This window comes from Heteronotia binoei, chromosome 13 (genome assembly GCF_032191835.1).
Source record: "Heteronotia binoei isolate CCM8104 ecotype False Entrance Well chromosome 13, APGP_CSIRO_Hbin_v1, whole genome shotgun sequence".
Classification (NCBI taxonomy): domain Eukaryota; kingdom Metazoa; phylum Chordata; class Lepidosauria; order Squamata; family Gekkonidae; genus Heteronotia; species Heteronotia binoei.
The window spans coordinates 58,053,049-58,078,698 of NC_083235.1; the positions used below are offsets into that span (position 1 = coordinate 58,053,049).

Sequence of the window (25,650 nt, forward strand, 5' to 3'; positions counted from 1 at the left end):
GGACAAACAAACAGTGGGTGTGATCACACGAGCAATTTGGTTCATCCTAGCCACCCCTCCCCTCTGGATCAAACAGGCGTGATCACATGCACACATCTGCCCCCCACAGCCCACTAATCCGTACCTTGTTGTAGGATGGGCTGGGAATGGAATAAATAGCCATTGGGTACTTTCTGATAGCACCTCCATGGCATGTTTCTGGCCATCTGAATGCGCAGGTGCAGGTACATGTGTAGGAACTGTGTGAATGCTCCTCTGGTGTGTGCACAGCCTGCGCATGTCTCAGCAGCCAGGTATGCGCCATCAGATTGCCGTGATGTGCCTCAAACAACACTGATTTTTTAAAAGCTGGGAGCTGTCACAGCAACTTCCTAATGTGATTGCAACCAGTGTCAGAAACATCATGTATGAGGAAAAAGCCAACTCAAAATCAGCTTCCAGAAAAAGATCAAAGTGTTCTCAAAAGAACTGAGGAGGAAAGAGGGGAGGTGGCAGAGTGAAAATTGGAAACACAAAAATGCAGGAGATAAACCAAAGCAGTCGGGGTAGGAACCGATGGGGGCGGGCACATGCAACCCCACCCCCCTAGAATGGCCGTTTTGGCTAAAATCCCTTATCTACTTCTACTTCTCTGTGTTACTAAGGCCGCTTTTGGGATGCCCTTTCTTAGATCTAGCCCCATGTGCATAATCTGCTGCTTCAGGTTTTTCTGGCTGCTGTGGGTTCATTGCTGCTGCTCCTCCTGTATTAAGTAGTTTTAACTGGTAGATGAGCTTTCCCACCCACTCATCACAAAGATGCAGCTCCTGCCATTTCTCTTTTCCATTTTGTTGTGAAATTAATTTTTTTTTTCCAGTTTCAAATTTTTATTAGAATAATAGCATATATATCATTTAACAAACATCAACTATAACACTAACAAACACAGAATCTATTCATGAGCCATCACATTACAGAACATGCCAAGCAGAGTATAGTTCTAATATAAAGCAAAAGTCAAGTACTTATCCGGTAATTTACATAACGTATTTTGTTCAGATTGTACATAGTCAAAAAAATGGAACCATTTTTCCACAAACAAGTTTTTTACCTGGCCTGTGTCGGATGTTTCAGAAATTCTTATAGTAGTAGCTAATTTGTCCATTACTACTAGGTCCCAAATTTTTAAAAACCAAACACGTTTAGTAGGTAGGACAGAAGCCTTCCAGTGTTGGGCTATTACTAATTTTGCTGCTAAGATAAGTAGTGCAACCAATTCACTCTTGTGTCTAGGCACATCCACGTTTTTCCAAAGGTTGAGCAATATGGAGTCTGGAGTAAAGGGAACTTTATGAGCAATTATGTGTTCAATAGTGGGCAGAATTTTTCTCCAAAATTCCATTAATTTTATTGCTCCAGTTGCTCCATCTTCGCCATAAACTCTTGAAAATATCCAGTGTTTAAAATCTCCAGTATTTAAAAGGAATTTGACTACCTGGGCTTTCTGGATGCAGCAAGTGTTCCCCCCTCCATCTTGTTTCCCCCCCTTGAAGCTTGTATGGTTTCCAACTCTCTGAATATTTTAGGAAACAACTCTATTAACTTTGATGGAGAGGCTTTCCTCCCCCATGCCAGGCCTTTTTCAAGGCGCCAGGTGTCCGAAGACAGAAGTTCTGCAAACCAGCCAGCTACTAAATGCAACTCTCTTTTGCCCTCTGAGAATAACTGCATTTTCTGCAACTGATGATAGTTTTCCTCCAAGGCTAATGGAAATGGCTGCTTGTTTTCAGCAAAAAACATTGCAGAATTGTATGTCTAGCAGGGTGCTGTGGGGTCAGACTAAGGGGGACTTGCAACACAGTGCACAGAACCGTGGGCGAATCATGTAGCAGCTGTGAATTAGACTGGTGGGGCTGAAAGAAGCAGGGGAGAGTCATCCAGGACCTGTTGATATTAAATTTACATCACCTGTCAAGTTCTTCTACACAGGCCAGCCCCACGGGAGAAAACAGGAAAGGAAACTTACAACACCCCAGCTTGCCCTGCATGTGTTGGCTCTCTGCCTTTCCAGGCTGTAGTGAGTGGTCAGTGGAGGCCAGGCAATGCTCATGGGTGAAATAGCTCTCCAAGGGGCATCTCTTGGTTCCTGCCTTTTCGGCTTAGCCCTGAATTGCGTCTATAGAGAGAAGAATGAGCTTAGGAGGCTCGGCATCCCTTTCCAGAGCTGGGAGGTGACTAGGAGACAGGACAACTTAAGGATCCATTCTTTTATGTGAGAAGGTTTTGAGGTATAAAAGTTGGAGCAGGGAGGGTGCATTGGAACTGGAACCTCTGGGTTAACTTTGAGCTTATAAATGTATACTATATAAGGTGTAATCAGATGATCTCCTGGGTTCTGTTCCTGGCTGTGTATTTCTGTTTTCAATGAGATGCTCCCCTCTCAGTTTTTACTTCTTCATCCTTTGCTTCCTCTGCACTTCCTTTCTAATTAGTTTTCCCTGTTGTTTCCTTGTGTCTACCTACAGATGGCACTCCCCTGACTGAGCTTTCCTGGTCTTCTTCTCTGGTGGTTGTGGCCGTTTCCTTCTCTGGGCTCTTCACCTTCATCTTCCTCATGTTGGCCTGTCTGTGCTGCAAGAAGGGGGGCATTGGCTTCAAGGTAAGCACTAGTGGAGGCTCATGGGTGCCACGGATTTCTGTGCTCTCAAAACCTCTGCTCCACCATGAAGCTTGCAAGATGACCTTGAAGCCTTATTTACATTGTAGTGTTGTTGCAAGAATTAAATAGGAGCAGGAAGATCCATTAGCAGTATCCTTGAGAACCTTGGAAAGAAGGGCAGGTAAAAATGTAGAGAGAGATCATACTTGGGCAAGACAAAGTTTTTGATGAAGTGGTAACTGGGAAAAGCAGAGGATGAAGGATAAACGTGAAAGGACAAGCAATGGGCAAGGAATCATAGACTCATAGAATCATGGAGTTAGAAAGAATCTCCAGGGTCATCTATTCTAACCTGCTGCATAACTCAGGAATCCTGTGGGTAAGATATGGGCAGGCTTAGTGAAGCAGCTCCCAGAGCACAACTGGGAACAGTTATCTGGCAATGTGTGGGAACAGTGGAACTGAGGAATTCCCCACCCGAGCCCCACCCTTGCAGCCTAGAGGAAGAATCAAGATGGATGAAGAGGAGCTGTCAGACACACAAACTGAAGGGAGTCAGTGCATGAGAGGAGGCCTGTCCATGTGAGGGGGAGCCAGAGAACTATTCTCCCAGGATATCTTGTCTAGACTCAGGTTTGCTCACTTTGGCGTAGTGAATTCTTGGAGATTTGGGAGTGCAGTCTAGGAAAAGTGGGATTAAGAAGGAAGGGACCTCAGTGGCATATAATGACATAGAGTTCACCCTCCAAAGCAGCCATTTTCCCCAGGGAAATTCACCTCTGTAGTCTGGAGATTAGAGCTTCAGGCCCCACCTGGAGGTTGGGAACCCTAACCAAGAGCTGCTCTGGACTCCAGGGCTGAATAAACACTCACTTCTACAGAAAAAGAGCAGGTTTTAATTCTCATTGGGGAGCCAGCCTTGTTAATCCATAGCAACAAAATATAATAGTATTACTTAACAATAGTTATTCCTGCATAACTTTTGTTACTTGTTAAAGAGAAGGTTTTAAAGGCCCAAAAATGCAGAGCAGGGCGAGTGGGAGCTGTAATTTGGGTGATGGAGTTAGAAGCTTAGTAAAGAGGCATTCCTGTCATCATAGCTTTTTGTAGGCTCACTCTTGCCATGCAGGTTCTTGTGCTGTGAGGCGCAGATAAGGCCTCCACAGTTGTCTTCCCAGTGGTGCTGGCTCCATTGCCCTCACATGGTCTCAGAGGGTACTTTGGGCATTGAATTACATGTTGGCCCAGTAGGAAAGGCTTGTGATTTATTTATTTCACTCTGAAGGAGATGCCGAGGGCTGGGCCTGCAGGTCAGATAATAACTGTGGATCAACAACCACAATCTATCAACGTTGCTGAGTTGGTAGTTTGGTGAGGAGGGGGTCTTTCTCTCTTAAGTCAGCTGAGATTGTCCCCTCACCCATGCTTGACTTGGTTACAGTCTGCCCTGGAATGGCCCATGAAGGAGTGGGCAGTGATATGACCTCACAGGCACAGAATGTGCTGGAGAAATGTGTTCCCTCATTGCTGAGATTCTTGTGGAGGCTCTTGGCGTCCAGGCCATGGTGGAAGTGGGGTGCTGGAATTGGAGCTATGGACAGTTCTGTGGGCTAACTGTTTGGAGCACCAGCCAGATTTTGCTATGAGAACAATGAAACACTTCAGCCCCCCTACGTTGCCTATATAGGGACATGGGTAAAGGCTGTGAGTAGCCCTGCATGTTTTCCTCATGGTAATAGCACAGTGGCAGCAGCACAAGGGCACTATGGCGCCGGATGCACAAAGGTGATGCTTACCCTCTCTTACCTGATTGCTGGAGCAGCCTTCGGTGGGAAAAAGCTCACCCAGGTAACAGGAAGTGCTGGCTGGCCTCTGGCTGACTTTTGCGGGGATGGAATGGGGATGGAGATGGCTGTCGTTTTAGAAGGCTGGGGTGGGGGGACGGCGGTTGGGGAGGGGTCTAACTTGGTGGGCATGAGCTGGGGAGCAGGGCGCTTCAGGGTGGGTGGATTTATTAACACTCTTTCTCTGGGCACTCTTGCCTAGAGCTGGAGAAGCGAACCCCGAGAGAAGAGGCTGAGGATGGTTTTGAAGTGTCTGCCCTGCACGGGGGCCAGCACAGTGCCAAAAACAGCCTGTAATGTAGAACTGGGGAACCCTGGGCAGCCCTCCCCCTGCCCCCTGACCAAGGTGAGGCTGCTTCTCCCGCAACTGTATTTATGACTATGTCTCTCACTGGGGGCAGGGTGGAGGGAGCAGAGCAGCTGCCTGCAGGCCACATAGTGCCAAAAATCAGAGGGCCAACTGGAATGTGGAATCTGTTAGTCAGGAAGAGCAAATGGGCTACTGCTCTGCATTCAGATCCCCTGTGGCATGCCAGCAGTCACATATGGAAGGTGAGGCTTGGGGGGAGGGGGGGGCAAAGGTGGGAACTTTGTCCATTACTTGCCCTAAACTCTTCAGGGCTTGGCATGGGCCCTCTCTGAGAGTCTGCAGAGGATCTGGGCAGGCTTCCTCAGTTTCACTTGTGTCCTGTTTTTCAAAGCTTTCTCTTCAGCCACAGTTTCATGGAGCACACTTTTGTTTTCAAAGGAGATTGCAAATTGGCTATCCTTAAGTATCCTAGGAGCTGTTTCCTGTAGGCCCTCAGCCTGAGTCCCCACACAATTGTGTGTTGGAAGAAAAAAGAGGAAGAGTGTGAGTGAGTGCCCGGCTGTCTCTGTTCCTCCCCCCCTCCTCCGTTTCAGTAGGTGTGCTGGTATCTGGACAGAAGTGTATGAATGACTGTGTTGTGTGTGTGGCCCAGTTTGTTAGTGCCCTCCTTTGTGTGGGTGCCTGCTTGAAACCAGCACTATGCGGGGTGCAGGCATGATCCCATATAGGAAGATGTGTGAAACAGTTCTCTCCATATATGTCATCTGCCCCCCCCCACCTCGCCCAAGCACAGGCTTTACTTTGATGTGTTGGAGTTTCCAAAAAATGTGTGGGAATCGGTTTCATTCAAACAGCTTGCTACACCAGTGAAATACTTAGGCAATTGCATTTGAAATGGTAACCCCTAACTGTAGGAATGAATGGAACCTGTGTGGTGTGAGAGTTGTAAATATTTGTTAGCTGTGTCCCCCCCCCCCACCTGCAGTCTGTTAAGGCCACATCCACAGTACTAACTGAAATTAGTTTAATAGTAATTCTCTCTTTTTAGGGAATCCTGGGAACTGTAGTTTGAGGAGAGGAAGGGGGGGGGGTTGTAACACAGAAGTGACAGCTGCTCACAAAACCACAGTTCCCAGGATACTTTGAGGGAATCCATGCCTTTTAAAATGGTGTCACCAACGCAGGTTAGGTGTTGATGGTACCCATGTGTGGAGGGGATGTGGATCTATATACCTGTATTTTCCTCTAGTGTGCTCCTGTTTAACTATGCATGCATGGTGTTCCATGTTTTTGGAGATGGTTTGTGCCTGTCCCCCCCTCCCCATGTTTGTGCACATTATTTCCCTTTACGCATACAGGAAGGAAAATGCATTCTCCATACTCACATACACATACCCCATACATATGTATTGGGATAATATGCGTGTGTCTGCTTCCTCATCTTGGTGTGAGATAAGAAGCCTTCAGAGTCTTTCAAGAATTTCATATGCATTCTTTTAGTCACTGTGACAATATGTGTAGGAGTATGATATTTCTGCTCCGCTTCTTTCTACATGAGTGGTTAAAAATACCTCCCTACCCTGTGGTGGGCTCTTTCCCTCCCTTCCATCTTCGCCCCCAGGAATTTGAGAATGCTGAAGGAGAAGAATATGCCAGTGAGTTCTCTGCCCAGGGATCACCTGCCACGCAGAATGGCCCTGAAGTTTACATTCTGCCTCTCACTGAAGTCTCCTTGCCCATGTCCAGGCAGCCTGGACGCTCAGGTAATCCAGTGTGTTTATTTATTTGTGTTTATGTATGTGAAACCTCTGTGTTTATTTATGTGACTCTTTCAGTCTACGCTAGCAACAGCACACCCTTGTACAAACGTGGAATTACTGCTAAAGTCCCATGCTCGCAGTGATGGGAAAGAATTCAATTTTTTTACTTACCAGTACTCGTGCACTGAAAAGGTGAACGGAAGGCACTCCCCAGTGATGGTGAGTACATCACTGTGGATGACTAATCAAACCTGAAGGGTGTTTTGAGGAGAGGCTTTGGATGCTATGTTGCAAATTTGGTGCCTCCACCTCAAAAAATACCCCCCCCCCAGAGTCCCAGATATCTGTGGATCAATTCTCCATTATACCCCATGGGAATTGGTCTCCGTAGGGAATAATGGCGTGCCCAGCAGACATTTCCCTCTCCCCGCCCTGCTTTCTGATGACCTTGAAGCAGTGGGAGGGCCTCCAAAGCAGGGGATCCCCTGCCCCCAACTGGGGATTGGCAGCCCTAATGCAGAGGTAGTCAGACATTATGAGTTATATGAAATGCATACTCAAGACAGCATCTGTTTTGGGTAACACAACAGCATTGTTCTTTTACCAAGAGTTGTTGGCTTAATTTTTTTTTAGTCATATTGTGTTTTTATTCTCTGAGGAACTAATACAGGAAGAATTCCTTCTACTGAACAAATAGATGTAAGGCAGCCAGAATGAGGTAGTAATAAGTTTGTTGTGGTACGAATCCAAAGATCACAACTGGGGTAACCCATGCATTCCCCCCTCATAAAGCCCAAGCTTCAAGTGACTTCATTGTACAAGTAGTCTGCTTATGTGCCCTTTAGTCCTTAGATCTCAGCGACCTTTCTTTTTCTCCCCTTACTTCCAGTTCAAAGACCCCCCACTCTCCCCTCCCACCTTGACGACTGTGAAGCAACTGGGCTTTCAGTCCCACTGCCCAGAACACACTGGCAGCTGCTTGCTGGATACTGTAACTGGGTGGATCAGATCCTTGTTTGAGTCTTCGCCCACATCTGTCCTGTGGTGGGTGTTTGGTTGCCATTGGCAGCAGCTGCAGTCAAGGAGTGGGCAGCTTTTCTGGCAACTTCCTTGGAGTGCCAAACAGTTTGCTTTTGAACCATGTCACACCAGCCATGTTCACTGGTCACTTTAATTTTTGTGATCCTCTTGTATTGAAGAGTCTCTCTGCAGCATCTTAAAGGTGCTGCTGAACTCCTGTTTTATTCTTTGCAGTATGTGTCACAATGGCATCTGCCATGGATGTGATGCCCCCCCCATGCATCTTGCCCTCTCTGCCTCCAAGTCAGAGGTCAGAAAGATACCACAAATTTGGTATTGAAAAGATTTTGTGCAAGAGTAATAGAAGGCCCAAAGTGGAGGACTGGTGGCAAGCTGGCATTCTTTTTGGGATGTCCTAGAGACCCACATCACAGGAGTGTTGTGTTTCCAGATTGCTTCAGCATCACGCTGCTGTTCTTTAAACCACTCTCCAACTAGTATCTCCTGGATTGTTCTGCCTTGTCAGATGCCCTCCCCTCAGCCTGTGACTCAACAGTGCCATCTTGTGGGGCCAGCATGGCAGGGCATTCCCATTTAGAGGACATGGTAGGTTTTTCAGGCAGCTCTTCTAAGGGCACAATATCTGGAAAAAAGCTTCCAGCCTAAGCATCCTGGACCCTCCATTAATAGGCAAGGCAAGAGCCTGAGAAAGGTATGGTGCCCTGGGTTTCTCAGAAAGGGAGCTGACTTTCTAATTTCAGCTGGAGTTTCTCTCTTCTCCTGACTGGAGCAATTCTCTCCCCCCCCCCCCCCCCCAGAAACAAAGGCTCTTTGGTCCCCAGCTCCCACAGACACTGCATTCCTTCCCATGTGAAGTGGCTGAGGAATCCAAGGCTTGCTTTAATGGGCAGGATGGAAGAGGAGTCAGGCCAGCTAGCCAGGCAGTAGGTCCCCTCTGCTCTGCCCACACAATTTTGTCCTGTGCAACTCTGTGTGATCTAAATGGAGGCCTAAAGAATGGGTTCAGTGTCCAGCTGCAGCTACCAATGCTGGGCTGAACAATAGGGCTTTTGCAGCTGGGAGTGATGGGAACAGTGGCGTCTGGCACTGAGGGGGAGAAGGGATGGCACTGCCTGCTTGCTGGGACATGCCCAGTGGGGTGGGCACTGCACAGCCACATTCCATTGTCTGGGGGCTTGGACTGGCTCTGGCAGATGCCTCCTTGTGCATACATGTGTGCGTGCATGGGGCCTCTTACCTGCAGCCTCAGCTCTGCTCTGTCAGTGGATGAAAGATGCATCAAGACCCTTCAGCCTGGCCTCAGGGCCTGGGGTGGCTACTGCTTTCTGTAGGCTTCCCTGCGCCTGATTATTTAGACTGCCTTCTGCCCCAGACCCCCATCTTTTGTGGAAAACTAAAAGGAGTCAGCCCACTGGGGTCAAATTAGCAGAACAATGAGACTGTGAGAAAGGACATGTGGAAGCTCAGACCATTTTATGTGCTCCTTCACAGTTCAGCTCCTCAAATCCACTGACCTCGGACGCCACAGCCTGTTGTACCTCAAGGAGATTGGCCATGGATGGTTTGGTAAGGTAAGCTACTACTGTGGGTTTGACCTCTCGCTCTGTCATTGATTTACAGAGTGGCTCACAGAGGATGCGTGGAGTTACTGGAAAGTAAGGGAGAAACAGGTACTTTGGTTCCTGTGCATTTTTACCTTAAGCGCTTCGGCCACTGCTGCTATAGAAGCAGGACTGGAATAATGTGTTTCCCCTTTCAAGCTACTATTGAAGATCTCTACTTTGGCATTGTTGTGGGGCATAGAAACAAGGAATGAATTGGAAATGGCTGGAATGAGTCATTAGTGTGCAAAGTGTTAGGAAGATTGCCAAGGCAGGAAAGACACAGGTAAGGGAAACTGGAGACTTGAGACACAGCATGGATTTTCGATGGCCCTAAAGACAATGAGTTGTCAATACTTCGCATATGTGTATTTATTTCTATTATTTACCATTTGGCATGAGGTGAAAAAAATCTGACTCCCGGTGTCCCTGCCCCCCCCTCTCTCTTTTTAAAAAAAGCCTGCTTGAGAACTTGCTGTGGAATGTCTGAACTTCTGAAGTATAAGTGGAGGCAGGCCAGAGAGGTGAAATGGCTAAGGGAGGAAGGCTGTAGTGCTGGAGGGGCTTCCATGTTATTGTTTTTAATAGATGTCATTTATGCATTTTAATCTTATATAAACTCTATTGAGAGCTCACATTATCAGCTAGAAGGGTATAAGCTTTCAATTAAATAAAAGAATGAGTAAATGCGTCAAATCTGTTCTGTTGCAGTGTGGATTTAGCCCAGGAGCATGTACGAAACAAATAAGGGCCAAACTTTACAACCAGCTTATACTTTATCCTGGAACATTTTTGTCCACAAATGATTAGCTAACAAATGGATGACTCTTGCGTTGAAAAGCAAGCTCACAAAGGAATACTCTGTGAATACTCACAAAGGAATACACACTAGGTGAAAAAAAATGAAGCAAGGAAAGGAATTAGTTTCTTGTTTTTTGTTGAAGAATAGTGGGGTTTTGATGCACAAGCCCAGTGGTTGACTAAGCTAGCTTTTAACTTTGCAGTCTACATGATGTTTGCGCTGGCAACTATCTTGTTAGGTCAGCTTTCTCAGCTCCCATCTGAGCAATGCTGAGAATTGTCCTAGCACATTCAGTGTAGAGTTTGGAGGGGGGGGGGGGATCGCAGCGGAACAGAATTCTGGAACCTCTGTAGAAACAAAATTCTTGGGGGGCATTTGTGTGTTTCTCTCTTGAGAGTTCTGGCACCTCTCCCCCCCCTCCCCCCCCCCAAAAAAAAGCCCTGGCTGTAAGAGTGTTTCAGGGTTGTACTTCTCGCTCTTGCTTTTTAGGTGTTCCTCGGTGAGGTGAATGCAGGGCTCAGCAGCACTCAGGTGGTAGTTAAGGAGCTAAAGGCCAGTGCCAGTGTACAAGATCAGATGCAGTTCCTGGAAGAGGCTCAGCCATATAGGTAAGTTCTTGGGCCATTCTGTAGTGGGGAATGCAGGAGGAAGATTCCCTGGTTCTGTACCTTTGATCATGTTCTCTGGTCCTCTCTGCATGTGAATTCAAATGCTCAAAGTATCCACTAATACTTCCATCCACTGATGGGAACCCCCAGCCCAATAAGTTAGACATAGCTACTCTGCCAAGTTTGCTCTGTGCCCTTCCATCATGTTTATTTACAAAGTCAAAACAGTTCACAGGCAGGGTTGCTAAAAAGGGTACAGAGGCTTGGAGGAGACCCTAGTCTGAGGAGCCACGGAGCTGTGCAGGTTGTATGATTTGTTTCCGTGTGATGGTGGTTTTGGGGATGGATATTATGAGGTGAGAATTCTTGTCTGGGAACCATGATAGCTCGTAACTGTCCTAATTACAGGTGACATGCAGAGGACAGATATTAAATATATTGGCAAATCACATAATAACAGCTTTATTGGAGACCCAAAGAGAAGAAGATATAGGATTTATTGGATTGGACCCAAATCAGCTTTATTGGAGACCCAAAGAGAAGAAGATATTGGATTTATAACCTGCCCTTCACTCTGAATCTCAGAGTGGCTCACAATCTCCTTTACCTTCCTCCCCCACAACAGACACCCTGTGAGGTTGGTGGGGCTGAGAGAGCTCTCACAGAAGCTGCCCTTTCAAGGACAGCTCTGCGAGAGCTATGACTGATCTAAGGTGATTCCAACAGATGCAAGTGGAGGAGTGGGGAATCAAACCCGGTTCTCCCAGATAAGAGTCCACACACTTAACCACTACACCAAACTGGCAAGGAGCAACACTTACTTGTAGACAACTAGGCCTGGAGCACACTGCTAACTGCAGCCATCAAAGCTCATACTCCCAGGCCAGAACAAAAAAACAAAATATGCTTAAAAGTACAGCACAAGTAAATACAGAACTGTTCCATACATCACAGCAGATCTCATTCTAATGGAAGATAAAGAATTGTCAGCATGATACATGAACCACAAGGAGTTACTGAGAAGATCCCTTGACTATAATTTTGGGACTGAGGAGGAACTTCAGAACTATGTGACAGTCTGACTAAGGACTGATAGAATGGCATTGGCAAAGAAATGGAAGCCATAAAGATTAGGAGGACAGGAGGAATTTTGTGAGTTAGGTTTGTACATGTTCTATAGCAGGGCCATGGGCCATGAACCAGTACCGGACAGTGGCCTGTTAGCAACTGGGCCATGAGTTGTATAATTATTTCATTATATATTACAATGTAGTAATAATAAGAATAAGAATAAGACATTGGATTTATATCCTGCCCTCCACTCTGAATTTCAGAGTCTCAGAGCAGCTCACAATCTCCTTTACCTTTCTCTCCCACAACAGACACTCTGTGAGGTGGGTGGAGCTGAGAGAGCTCTGATAGAAGCTGCCCTTTCAAGGACAACTCTGCAAGAGCTATGGCTGACCCAAGGCCATTCCAGCAGCTGCAAGTGGAGGAGTGGGAAATCAGACCCAGTTCTCCTAGATAAAAGTCCGCACACTTAACTACCACACCAAACTAATAGAAATAAAGTGGACAATTGTATCATCCTGAACCCCCCCCCCACACACACACACAAACCGGTCCACGGAAAAATTGTCTTCCACAAAACTGGTCCCTGGTGCCAAAAAGGTTGGGGACCACTGTTCTATAGGGCTGAAGTGGGGATCTGCTTAAAGACACATCCTCAACAAAGCTGGGAAGATCCAGTCAGCTAAACAGTTGTGATTAGTACTTAGCAATTTGTAATATGTTTTTTTATCAGGATGTGGAATGGTATAATTGTGAAGAAATGTATTTTTCTTTGGAAGTTTGAAATGATCTAAACCAAGGGTTTAAAAAATGTGGTCTGGGAGCCAAATGAGGCCCCCAGAGGCCTCTTATCAGGCCCCCAAGCAACTGGCTGTTATCTGCTCCCTCTCTCTTGCTTCCTTCTACATCACAGCTTACTCTGCCAGGCTTACTCATTTGCACAGGAGCTATAGAGCAAAACCTCTATTTTCTCCATTGGCTGAGGCTCCTCCCTTGGGGAGGAAGGGGAGGAGGGACAGCTTGCTTTCCCAGGCTCTCTCAATTGCACAGCGGAGCCACCGAACCAAGCTTCTCCTCCTTCTATTGGCTCAGACTCCTCCCCCTCATTGTCCAGGAAAGAGCCAGAGCTGCCTTTCCTAGTCCCCTGGATCACACAGAAGAATACAAAGAAAGCCCCATTAAGACCAACAAGTTCTAATGTATCATGTTTCATTTTAAGTTGTTTAAAAATCTTTAATTGTGTTTGTCAGTGTCCTTGATAAAGTTTATATCTCTGCTACCTGACATTACATTTTATGACACACATGGCCTGGCCCAATGAGGTCTCATTTATGTCAGATCCGTCCCTCATAACAAATAAGTTCAACACCCTTGAAACCTTCACTTTGAGTTTTAAAAGGCTTTTCTCTCCTCTCTGGGCAGAGAACAAGCAGGGAGGAGGAAATCAGTTCAATTGCTTTCCAGACTTACCTCAGCCCACCTTCATACAAAAGCTAATTGATCTAGCCTGAGAGATAAGGAGTGGGTCATGCTCCCCACTTTCCACGCAGGGAACAGAAACTTGGAGGAATTGAGGCTAGAAAGTGTTCAGGGAGAAATTTCTGGAGATGTCAGAAAAGCTTCTTCAGGCTTGTAGCCATGGAGGGGGGGCTGTGAGGGCCCTGCCCTGACTTCTAGGTGGGCCTCTCCAACTGACGGCCTTTGCTCTCCACTGCCGTGTCCACACTCCGCACTATCCAATCGCGACGGAGAGGTGACAGGAGCAGCTGCTGACTTCCGCATGCCATTTAAAGACCCCACCGGCTAGCTGATTGGTAGGTTCTTTAAATCACACAGGGAGGTGTGGTTCTGCTACTGCAGCCTCTCCTGCACAATCTGGATTACTGGCGGGGGCAAGAGCTTGAGAGCTGCCTCTGCCAGCAATTCAAATCATTCAGGAGGGCTGGGAGAAGCAGCTGCAGCCTCCTCATGTGATTTAAAGACCCCACTGACCAGCTGGAGGAAGCTCTCTTTCTTTGGGTGCTGAGTCCAGGAGAGCAGACAGAACTCTCAACTGAGGAGGCAACCATTAATAGGCCATGTGCTGGCCTAAAGAGCTGGAGAAAGCTGCAAGCTATTGCAAACTCTGTAGAGATCTGTAACTCCCTAAGCAAAAGGAACCTATCCTATATTTTTAACATCTAATAGGACATGTATAGAAAGAGGGACAGGAATTGTATTTTACCCATTTCTTTGGAATCCCTTGCTCAATCTCGTGCTGTGCTAAAAGTATGCTTGTGAACATTTTCTTTTAAATAAATATAACTTTTGATGTTGCAAATGGTTCTCTATATCAGGGGTGGCCAACGGTAGCTCTCCAGATGTTTTTTGCCCACAACTCCCATCAGCCCCAGCCATTGGCCATGCTGGCTGGGGCTGATGGGAGTTGTAGGCAAAAAACGTCTGGAGAGCTACCGTTGGCCACCCCTGCTCTATATGCCATCTCAGACACACTATTTTAAAAGGAGTGCCGGGGGGAAGGCAATCAGTAGGCAAGTGGCTATTCCTCTAGGGATGCACAAGGCAGTAAACTGTCCCTGTGGTGACCAGGCATTGGGAAATGGGAAACACAGAGGCAAGGCCTCAGAATGTTGAAGGGAAGCTGGGAGCCCTGACCTTATCAGTGGGTAATTCCTGCAAAGGTCAGGTAGCTGTGGTGAGTTACCAGAGAGAGAGAAAAGCCATTCCAGGTGTTGGAAAACCACATAACATAACCCAGATAAGTAGGGTCTGTACTTGGGTGGAAGATCACTGAGGAAGACTTTGAAGAGGAAGGTAATAGCAAACCACCTCTGCTTAATTACTTGCCTAAAACGCTGTGGAGTTGCCAAAAGTCAGCTGTGACTTGATGGCACTTTACACACACACACTCAGTGTTTTTACCAGTGTGAAGGGCTGGCACTTAAAACCTTGCTTCCATTTCCTAAGAACACAGAAGTAGTTCTTTTGCTCCTTGATACATATTATTTTACTCAGAATTAATTAAACCAGAACAGCTAGCAAATTCTGGTCACATATCCATGACAACAAAAGGGTTGTTAGGTCTGCGTTGCATGCATGGAGGCGCTTTAAGCAGATCCGTGGTATCTAATTTGTAACAGATAAGCTGGTTTGGAGCACATGTCCCAATGGCAGAAGAGCTGCAGTTCTGACCCAAGGGGCATTGATAAAGGTGTGGGAGGGGAAGGGTGGTGCTGGAAAGCAATGAATGACTGCACTGACTCATGCACAAACAACTCACAATTGTTTGTGGACATGCTGGGATGGCTGGCACAGCTTAGGACCCATATATTTATTGTCCGTGCAGGGCTGTGTCATGGGAGCCCCTCCCTGCCCCCAAATGAACCTATTGTTAGAAAAGGGAAGGAAGGGAAATTGCACACGCTGAAACAGATTTGTTTCTCAGCTAAACCTGGTTAGACCATCATCTGTAGGCCTAACCTGCTGTTCTCCTGACTACCCCGGCCCTTGTTTTTTTCAACTGCTTTTTGCTCAGATAGTATCCTATTTGTATCAGAGGCTTGGTTTCCCTTACTCTGCCATGTCCATGATCCTCATTGTATCCTGAAACCCTCTGTCAGCATTCCTCAGCCTTCCCTGATCCCAGCTCTGGACTCGCTCCCTTGCACTTTCCCCCTCCAATCCCATTTCTCTCTCTCCTCTACTGCACAGGGCACTCCAGCACACCAATCTCCTGCAGTGCCTGGCCCAGTGTGCAGAAGTCACACCCTACCTGCTGGTGATGGAGTTCTGTCCATTGGTGAGTCACTAGTAGAGGGAAATCCCATTGTTTCCTTTTCCCATACCTCCCCAGTCATGTCTTAGCCCCTGGGTTTAGAGCCAAGGAAGCGCCAACTGTTATTGCATGTTGCTGGCACAGTGCCCAGCTGTTGGGGGGCTGTGTCATATTAGGTGAGCCACCTGAAGCCGTGGCTCTGTTGCTGCCTCTTTGCAGTGGATCTGCCCTGTCCACAGTATGGTCTGGCTTGCTTAGGCTGAGCTTTAGGGAAATGGTGGGTGAATGTTTCTGCTTTACATAAGGGAGGTTGGACTAGGTGGTGACAGGGAAGGTCCACAATTTAGTCGTAGATCGTCTTCTTTGCATGCAGAAGGTCACAGGTTCAATTGCTGTCATCTCCAGTCAAAACAAAAACAAAAGGCAGCAGATGATATGAAAGACCTCATCCTGGGACCTCAGAGAACCACTGCCAGTTAGAATAGGCGACACTGACATTGAAAGGCCAGTGGTTTGAGTCAGTATAAGGCAGTTTCATGTGGGCTCTGCCTTTTCAAATTCAGCAACGTTTCTTCTCCATGTTGCTGTGATGCTTTAGTGTATATGACCTTTCCTCTCCTCTCAACCTGGGCTTTCTTGGGGTCTCGGCATCATCCCCTTTGACTGCGTTGCAGAGATGCTTTTTCTCTCTTGTTCTTCTCCAACCCATCCATTGAGACCTCACAAGAGAGGTCCAGAGGCAGCGGTTGCCATGGGTAACGCTGCTGCTGCCACCCTGACAGGGTGACCTGAAGGGCTACTTGCGGAGCTGCCGTGCGGCCGAGGCACTGGCACCTGACCCCCTGACATTGCAACGCATGGCCTGCGAGGTGTCCTGTGGCCTGCTGCACCTTCACCGCAACAACTATGTACACAGGTGAGACCTCCTGTCTGATTGCTTTCTGTGTGGGAGTGTGTGCATGTGTGCTTAGAAAAAAAACACTGGCAAGGGGCTTGAGTTGGCCAGGAACCAAGTGCTGAGCCAGAAAAGGAGTATGCAGGATTTTGCCCATAGTAGGAAATTAAGCAGCCACTGTGGCTCTCTCAGCCTGCCTGTTTGTGACGCAGGAAGTATCTGGAGCCCACTCCATGGCTAGGTTGTCCACTCAGATCCTTGGTTTTGAAGCTGTCTGACTTTCTGGAAATTTGCAGAGACCTGTCTGAGGGACCACATGGGAGTGTGAACATGTTATAAAAGCTTTGCTGGGGGTGGGATGCTGAGGCCTACTAAGTAGCAGTGGCAGGGGACCACCAAATGCAGAATGAGCTATATGCTGGCATGTCTTTATAGGTTTTCCTGGAACAAAATGGGAATAGGAGATTTTGGATTTTTGGGTGGAATGTGTGAGCTGTGAGAAAGCAAAGGGCTGAACCCTGAGATCTTGTGCAGAGTCTGCTTTGTGTTTTACCAGCCCTGCTCCCTTCTTTTTCTTTCTCTTTACCCTGCTTGGACATATGGGGATGTGGCTTACAGCAAGAAACCAGCAGGCTCTGGATATTTCTGCAGCTTCTGCTCTTCTTTTACCAATTGCTCCTCGTCCCCAACAATATCCTGGTGCTGAGTGAGTGGCCCTCAGAGACTCCAGCATCAGTGATTTTGTTGAAGAGGGTGAGCTCTATCATCTGATGAAGGAGCATACTCTAGGAAGACAAGGAGAGGCCACACCGGACATCGAGTTTTGTGTAGTATAGTGACTAAGAGATTAGGAAACCCCACCTTTAACATGAATTCATTAGGTAGCATCCAAATGTATGGGATTAATTATACTGACTGACCTTTCAAGGTTACTATAAAAATTGTTTGAAGTGTTCTGAACACTCAAAAGCCCTATACAAATTCTACTATTCTTCTCTCTTGATACCTTCAATCAAGCACACATACGGAGATAACTCCATATTCAACCATCCCATGTGGATGCTCCTGCTTCCCTTGCAGTGGCTGGTAGGAATTGTTCTCCAGGAACTCTAGGGGACAGAGAAGGTGTTTCCACCTGGTCCTGTTTCTCATTGACATCTGGTGCTTTAAGAGGGATATTTTTTGAAAAGAGGGCTATTTAAAAGGGTAGTCAACCATTGGAGCTAAGATTTGCTAAAAGCAATCATACCTCTTTCTGTTTGATATGTTTGAACTGACCCTTGAGATGAACCAAGTGTTCTCTACTGCTGGTTTACTGATTGATGTTTTCTCCTGGAGATAGAGAGAGAAACTTGTGGCTGCTGCTGAAGGCATTATTATCTTTATTATTTTCAACTCAGTAACTGATGACTAAGCTCTGTGTTTAAGGTGAACAACTCAACTAGTAAGTGAATCATTTCCAGCAGATATTTTGGAGAGCAAAATCACTTTTTTATTTTTAGGTTAAAAATAGTGGTATAGGGGAGGTATTTTTTTGTAATGGTTTGGACATCAGGCATAAAAAGGAAAATCCTCTAGGTCAGCAGCTGCTAGTCATATTTGCACTCCTAAGTTACAGATATCTGCTGTGTTTATAATCCTTGTTTTGGACTCTTCACATAATTCAAACACTGTTATTCCTGGGAGCTTGCATGTGAGTACATATTGTTCTTGGATGAATGGCCAAGTGAGAGCTCCAACAGAAGAAGGAGATATACTTGTTGCAGAAAGGGTGAATAAATTAGACAACAGCTCCCCATACCTCTCCTAAAGGAATAGAAGCCAGTGAGTCCTACATTCCATATCCATAAAGTAAGGATAGTTGGGTCATTGTACTTTGCAAAATTTATCACTCTAAACTTAGGTTATTGTGATCTTCATAAGGGCATCCCATAAACACTAAACACAGCAGCAGCAGCAACCACACATTTGACAATACTGTAGTGTGCACTGTGCATACTGTGCGCCCCAAAGCCCTGCATCATCTACGAATGAAATCCAGATAGGCCCACTTAAGCAAAAATACATAATGCATTCTGATTGAAATTCCAGGTATATTGCTAGGTGAGAGGTCATAGAGAAGAGGGGGAAGGAATGGAAAGTGCACAAGAGAACAGTGGGTATTTGGGCAGGGAGGATGGGTGAAATGATGTGGTTACTGGGAAGGATGGAAGTCTCACTCAAGTGGAGGAGCTAGGGTTCTAAAAAGGCACACATTCTACAACCAGAAATTCCAGTATGCGTTCACTTTTTTACATTGCGTATTTTTTTTAAAAAAAACCCTTCATGTATGGATGCAGTGGTGTTCTTGAATCCTCTGTAGAATGTAGGAGGAAAAAGGCAAACTTGCAACAATTAGTGTATTGAGGTAAGGACATAGGGAGGAGGGCAAGCCAGGCCTGCCATGAGCATACGTGAACTTCAGTTTACTGACCAGCTATCTAGCTTCCCATTTGCGCTTGCCTCTCTATTGTGGGAACTTAAGAAGACCATCAGGAGAAAGAGGTGTAGCAGGATGCAAAAGCTCTAATGAACTCAGGCTGGTGTGTGACTAAAGGGTAACTTTCAGGCTTCCTCCATTTTATTGGCTAGTGAGATCTTCATGTTGGAGTTCAGTATGCTGAACAAACCTCACGGGGGGAGGGCAGCAGCCTTGGGATTCTACCCAAATCTGAACGGTTCTTCCTGGCTCTGTGCTTCTGCTGGTCTTAGTCACAATACATGCATTCCCTCTGGCCTGACTGGTGCTTACCACTTTCCGTTGAATAATCTCAGCTGGGTGTTTCTTTTGTTTAGTGACCTTGCACTGCGGAACTGTTTACTCACAGCTGACCTGACTGTCAAAATTGGCGATTATGGTCTTTCTCACTGCAAGTACAAAGTAAGTCTGCTTTAGGGTAGGGAGCCAGGCAAAGGGACACGCAGGGTTGGCTGGGTTTCTAGTACAGGGCTTGATTGAGAGGGAGCGGCTGTGTTTGGGTGAGGGGAAGCCTTGCTTGGACTGCAGATGTCAAGGAGGAGAGTAGGAATATGCGTGTGGTGGTGGTGGTGGTGGTGGGGTGGAAACAGAAGTGTTATATCTATAGACACTTAGACAAGACTCAGTGGGCTTTGTCATTATCCTCCACAGTAGTGCTGTCTATCAATGGCTGGGTAGGGGAGGTGACAGAGGGAGAAACAGGAACAGGTGGAAAGTAGCCATAATGAAACCTGCTATATTTTCCATCAGGAATGGCTTTTGCATGCTCCCATCATTATTGGTAGAGCATAGAGTTTAGAGCAGGCATGTGTGGGGTCTGGTCTCCCTCTGACCATTTGGCAGTTTCTGTTGGTTCCAGTTTGATGTGGTCTGGCTTTCTCTCTGCATGCCTGGCAGGATGACTACTTTGTGACAGCTGACCAGCTGTGGGTGCCATTGCGCTGGGTGGCTCCTGAACTCATCGATGAGGTACACGGCAATCTGCTTATTGTTGACCAGACCAAGACCAGCAATATCTGGTGAGAAAATCAGGGGGTTGGTGTGATGAGGAATGTGGCCCTGGGGACAGGATAATGGCAGAGTGTCGAGCTGATGTCTACATGAGAGAGGAAGAAACTGTATCAGTGCAGCCTGATCCATAGATCAGGTTCTGAGAAAATGGGTTGCTGGCACAGCTAAGATGGTCTAGAACCAAGTAACTGGGCTTCTCTGAGCCAAGCGAACAGGAATGCAACCTGTCATAGCTAAGTGATCGCTTATGGTTCATGCCCTCTAGGCTTTATTCCCTAGGCCCAGTCTCAGGCATGAGAAACCTTTGTTATCAGTCTCAGTCTCAGGCATAAGAAACCTTTGTTATCAGTGAGAACGTAGCAAGTTTATCCAAGCTGAGAAAGGGGAGTGTTGCCTCTGACATAGTACAGCCTGGAAGAGACCTTCCCCAATATGATAAGGCTGAGGATTGTACCTGCTGAGTTTGTTCCTTTTGAATGTAGTTACCCTGGCTTTAGAGGAACTGGGCATGTATGATATAGTACTCTCTGTCTATAGTGTGCTGTACCTCTCTTTGTGTTTTGACTTACTTGTTTTTGGCAGGTCATTGGGTGTGACCATCTGGGAGCTCTTTGAGCTGGGAGGCCAGCCCTATTGTCACTATTCAGACCGACAGGTGCTCACTTATGCCATCAAGGAGCAGCAGCTTAAACTTCCCAAACCAAAGCTTTCACTCTCACTCTCTGACCGCTGGTGAGTGGAATAGCATCACAAGGGATAGGAACAGTGAAAGGCCCATTGGGATAGGCATGGCAAAGGCTAGTTTGAACAGGTGGGACCAGTTGAGTGGGCAGATGTTTGTAAGCTCTCTTTGTGCCAGGCTCCCACATTGGTTCACCAACACAGCCCTCTATATAGTAACAGTGGGCATGTCAGCCTGCTAGGTTGGGTAAATTGCACACCATGGGTGATTACAGATCGGCACTTTGGGCCAACTCAGAGATGCCTCAGAATTGACTAGAAAAATCCTTCCAAACACAAACATCTGCTGCCCATCCCCATCCCGTACTCACCCCATCCTCTGGCATCCTGAGAGTGACTCAGAAAACTACCACTTTTAAAGTGGTAAGAAAATTTTTGAGCCACACACCAGTCACCTCTTCAGTGTCCGGAAGTGGAAGGGTGAAAGCGAGGTGCCTTGGTGGTGTGAAACCGCCAAGCCAACCCAAGCCGCATCCGGCTTTTTTTTTAAAAGCAAAAAACTGTTCAGAGCACTTTTGCACATGAGTGCATGCATGCGCATGACCACTAAAAATGTATGGGGGAAAACCCCCAAACCTAGCAATAGGAATGGTATGCAACAGCTGTCTGATCGTACCCATGTTGCCCCGTGGATAGGGACTGTTTGTGGGGGAGTGTGTGGAGGGTTCGAGATGGGTTTTTTTGAGCCTGCCCGATTTGGAACACTTCCTATCTGCCCCTATATGCCTGCCTGTTATCACCCTTAGAGTCTGTGTGCATCATTTTGTTAGAAAGGGTCAGGAGGACTGAAGGTTCAGACTCTATGAAGGATCAGAATGGAGGCTTAGCCGAATGCATGAACCAGGCTGATCTGATGGACTCACTTGTTGGTCAGCATGCGGCTGATTCCTGGGGTGCTCTACCAGGTATGAATTGTACCTTGGTAGGAAGTCAGTGTAGGGCACAAAGTGATGTATGAAAACTGCTCTGCTTTCCCTGAGCACTTGACAGTATGTAACATTCTAGCTTGGCTCCATGGCACAGTGTGGTAAAGCTACAGTACTGCAGTTCTAAGTTCTGCTCACAACCTGAGTTAGATCCCTGCGGAAGCTGGGTTCAGGTAGCTGGCCCGAGGTTGACTCAGCCTTCCATCCTTCTGAGGTCGGTAAAATGAATACCCAGCTTGCTGGGGAGAAAGTGTAGATGACTGGGGAAGGTAATGGCAAACCACCCTGTAAAAAGTCTGCCGTGAAAACATTGTGAAAGCAACGTCACTCCAGAGTCAGAAATGACTGGTGCTTGCACAGGGGACTACCTTTACCTTTTTTTTAAAACATTCTAGCTGCAGTTCTTGAGTGCTTAGAGGGGTGTTGTGTGAGGCTGGAGTGTAAGGAAGGGGCTAGGTTGCTAGGAGAGGAGACGCTCTCTCTCTGTAAAGTCACTAGGTAGTAAGTAGTGAGATGTGCGGTTGGGGATGCACTTTGTGTGGTTGCATACTCAGATGGAGACTGTACTCTCTCTTCCCTCCTCTCAGGTATGAGGTGATGCAGTTCTGCTGGTTGCAGCCAGAGCAGCGCCCCACTGCTGAGGAGGTGCACCTGCTGCTCTCCTACCTATGTGCCAAGGGGGCTTCAGAAGCTGAGGAGGAATTTGAGAGGCGCTGGAACTCCATGAAACCCGGCGGTGGTGGAGGCTCAGGCTCTGGCTCCAGCCACATGGGTGTTGAGCTTTCCTCTTTTCCACTGCTGGAACATTTTTCCAACGATGGCGATGATGTTCTGACTGTCATGGAAACAAGCCATGGCCTCAACTTTGAGTACAAGTGGGACCAAGGCAAAGCTGAACATCTCCCAGCCTCAGCCTTGAGCCCTCATGGACCTGCCCACTATCAGGAGCTCTACTACTCAGCCAGCAGCAGCAGCGGAGGGGGCAAGCACCTCAGCCTGGGCGTCTCACCCTCCTGCTATGAGTGCAAGGCACAAAGCTGCCCTGGTCTGCACACACCAGGTGTGGTTCCTGTGCTGAGTGCCCACAGTCCCTCACTTAATAGCGAGTACTACATTCGCATTGAAGAAGCAGCCTCAGAGGGTAGTGGGGCTGACTTGGATTACACTATGTGCTCCTACAGTCCTGAGTTTGGCTGTTCAGCCCGAAGCTGGCAAGTCAAGGAGGGCCACTACGAATCAAGCAACAGCCCTACTGTCTCACTCACCATGGAGCCTCTTCTGGGCCACTCCGCACACACTGACAGTCACTGGGAACCCCCCGAATACTACTCCTATGGAGGACAAGGGGACAAGGAAGACCCATACTATGAGGCCTCCCCAAGGGAAAGTGCTGATGACTACCTGCTGAAAGAGCCCAGTGGCTCTGAGTGGCCTGTTCCAGTTTCACAGAAGAGTGTCTTCACTGACCCACTGGGTGTGTCGCCGTCAATGACCTACAGCTACAAGGAGGCCACGTCAGAGTGTGTCACTCTGGACCTGGATGAGGAGAACTCTTGTGGCAGCCCCAGAAGTGAAGTGGGTGAGAATGATGAATCCCCTTCCTCCAGCAAGCATTGGAAATCCAACACCTCAGCCAATAACAACAGCTGCCGCTCACTATCTCCCTGTGAGCCGCCTGCCAATGACAGCTGGTGCTACCGGCGCATGATCACCTTCCAGGGGCTCATGGCAGAACCGCTGTGCACGGTACCCCGGGATGAGCCCACTCTAGGGCTCAAGGATCTGCGAGCTGCACTGCTGGGTGGGGAGTGCGTGGCGTCATCTCATGCAGGCTCCCCTTGCTTAGATACTGAGTTGCTGACAGAGGAAAAAGAATTGGCTGATGTTGCTAGTAATGAGGTCAATAGAGAGGACTCCACTGATTCCTGGACTGAGAGTGGAGAAGGGGGCCCCCAGTCCACTGGGCCACTGCTGGAGGAACTGCACGTGGGGACATCGTTATCTGTGCCAGAACCAGCTGTCAGTATAGACACTGGGGATACAACCACACCGGCCGAATTAATAGATGACACACCAGTTGTTGGGGAAGATCCTGCCCTTATAGAAGAGGCTTCAGTTGAATGTCCACCCAAGATGCTACAGGAGATCAACCTAGAAAATGGCAAAACTATCAGCAGTGAACAGGACCAGACACCAGACAAGACAGTGTCAAGCGCTAGCTTCCCTGATATGGATGAGGCTAGTGATGAGGATACAGCTGAGGATACTTTGGGAGGTTTTGCTGACTTCTCAGTTGATTGTGTTGAACAGCAGGATATACTGCCTGCCTTCAAGTCTTTGCAGAAGCAGGTGGGGACTCCTGACTCTTTGGAGTCATTGGACATTCCTTCCACCACCAGCTCCTGTGAGGCATTCAGCCCTACAGCCTATGTATCCTCAAGCCAGCCTAAGGCCCTGGACAGTGGGTATGATACAGAGAACTATGAGTCTCCTGAATTTGTCCTCAAGGAGCCTCATGAGGCACGAGAGCCTGAAAACTTTGCCCAGGTAGGAAAGTTGCAAGAAGACAGGGAGGACTCAACCAAAGAGCTAAGTCTGTCAAGTTCTTTCAGTGCTGAGCTGCATGTCTTAGATGAGAAGAACCCTTACCGTGACTCAGCCTACTTCTCTGACTATGATACTGAAGGGGGAACTCGGGAGGATGGGGAAGAGGACAGTGATGGCTCTGAAGGGCATGAGCCAGAACCTGCCCAGGTAGTCTTTGAAGGGGTAGGGAAGGCCCCTAACAAAAATGGCACTGAGGGTGAGTCTGTGCCTCCCTGCCCTGAGTCTACTGCCCCCTGTGGAGACAGTGTGGGCTGTACCTTTCCAGAGGATAAGGAACAAGTCATGAGGGAAGGAACTCCTAGGGAACCACAGGAGCTGCTGGTAAATGGAGTTGCTGTTGAGGAGCTGGAGTTAAACTCAACAGGGGATGAGTGTGAAGGGACTGTTGTTGTTCCCTCTCAGTTGGCTCCCACCAGATCTTTTTTCTTGTCACCTGTGGTCATAAGTTCAGAGGTGCCCATCCTGGTGGTTGAGGGAGATGTGGGGGCAGGAAATGCAGGGCTGGAGAGTGGGTCAAGAGAACCAGAAGGTCCTGGAGAACTGCAGGGGACTGGCGAGAGTGAGGAGCTACAGAGCAATCCTGCACTCTCCAGTCTCTCACTGGACCTGTCAGTGGTGCCTTCCCAGCAGTCATCTGTTCCCACTGATCCTGAGGAAGAGGAAGACGACACAGAGGACAGTGATGAGTCTGATGAGGAACTGCGCTGCTACAACATCCAAGAGCAGAGTGAAGAGAGTGAGGAGGAATCGCCTACGGTGCCCATTGTGGTGGCAGAGAGCCACAGTGCTCGCAACTTGCGCAGTCTGCTCAAGATGCCCAACCTGCTGGTGGAATCCTTCTGTGATGACCTTGAACGCAAGAAGAAAGCTGTCTCCTTCTATGATGATGTCACTGTCTACCTCTTTGACCAGGTGACTTGTCTTGGGGTGGGAGCTGGAAGGGAGAGAGGAGCCTGAAAAAGTGCCAAGTAATAGAGGAGTCACCTTTTGCATTTGTTTAAATTGTTTGAATACTGCCTCATAATAAGATTCTGAAGGAGTCATTGGACATTCCTTCACCACCATCTCCTATGGGGCACTAGGCCAGCCCCAAAGCTGAAAGGATCCTGGGCTTAAAAATTCCTAAACCTGTAAACACGAGTGCCCTCTACTGGCATGTAATTCTAGTACACCTGAACATATTGGTGCCATTCACTACAAGTACTTTGTAGCAGAATACCATCATATTTAGGGATGGGCATGAACTGAATTATGAACCAGGTTTGTCATGAACCAGGTCAGTTTGCAGTTCACAAACCCACCTGGTTCATGATCTGCCCACAAACCACCATGGTTTTTGTGGCAGTTTGATTGGTTTGTGGCCACTGGATGGTGCAACTCGCCAGTGAGCTTAGAGAGCATTTAAATGCCTTCTGAGTTCAATTACAGGAGCAAGATGCAATCCAGTTCAGTGATGCCCCACCCCGGGAAGCCACAGCAGCTCTTACAGTTGAACTCAGAAC

The 25,650-nt window shown here is 47.6% G+C and overlaps 1 protein-coding gene across 6 annotated transcripts in view; it reads left to right on the forward strand.

The window, feature by feature from the left end:
- AATK (apoptosis associated tyrosine kinase) overlaps window positions 1–25,650 on the forward strand; it is a 97,816-nt gene that overhangs the window by 65,867 nt on the left and 6,299 nt on the right. For 2 of the 6 annotated variants that reach the window (XM_060252212.1, XM_060252213.1), the window contains exons 2-12: window positions 2,505–2,638; window positions 4,685–4,828; window positions 6,414–6,555; window positions 9,085–9,164; window positions 10,486–10,604; window positions 15,387–15,474; window positions 16,233–16,366; window positions 19,181–19,265; window positions 19,761–19,882; window positions 20,457–20,606; window positions 22,129–25,060. In XM_060252212.1, the coding sequence (XP_060108195.1) occupies window positions 2,505–2,638; window positions 4,685–4,828; window positions 6,414–6,555; window positions 9,085–9,164; window positions 10,486–10,604; window positions 15,387–15,474; window positions 16,233–16,366; window positions 19,181–19,265; window positions 19,761–19,882; window positions 20,457–20,606; window positions 22,129–25,060 (4,130 nt within the window). Of the gene's footprint in view, window positions 1–2,504; window positions 2,639–4,347; window positions 4,487–4,684; window positions 4,829–6,413; window positions 6,556–8,709; window positions 9,165–10,485; window positions 10,605–15,386; window positions 15,475–16,232; window positions 16,367–19,180; window positions 19,266–19,760; window positions 19,883–20,456; window positions 20,607–22,128; window positions 25,061–25,650 lie in introns of those variants that run through there. The other 4 variants (XM_060252215.1, XM_060252214.1, XM_060252216.1 and 1 more) reach the window with 4 other exon arrangements.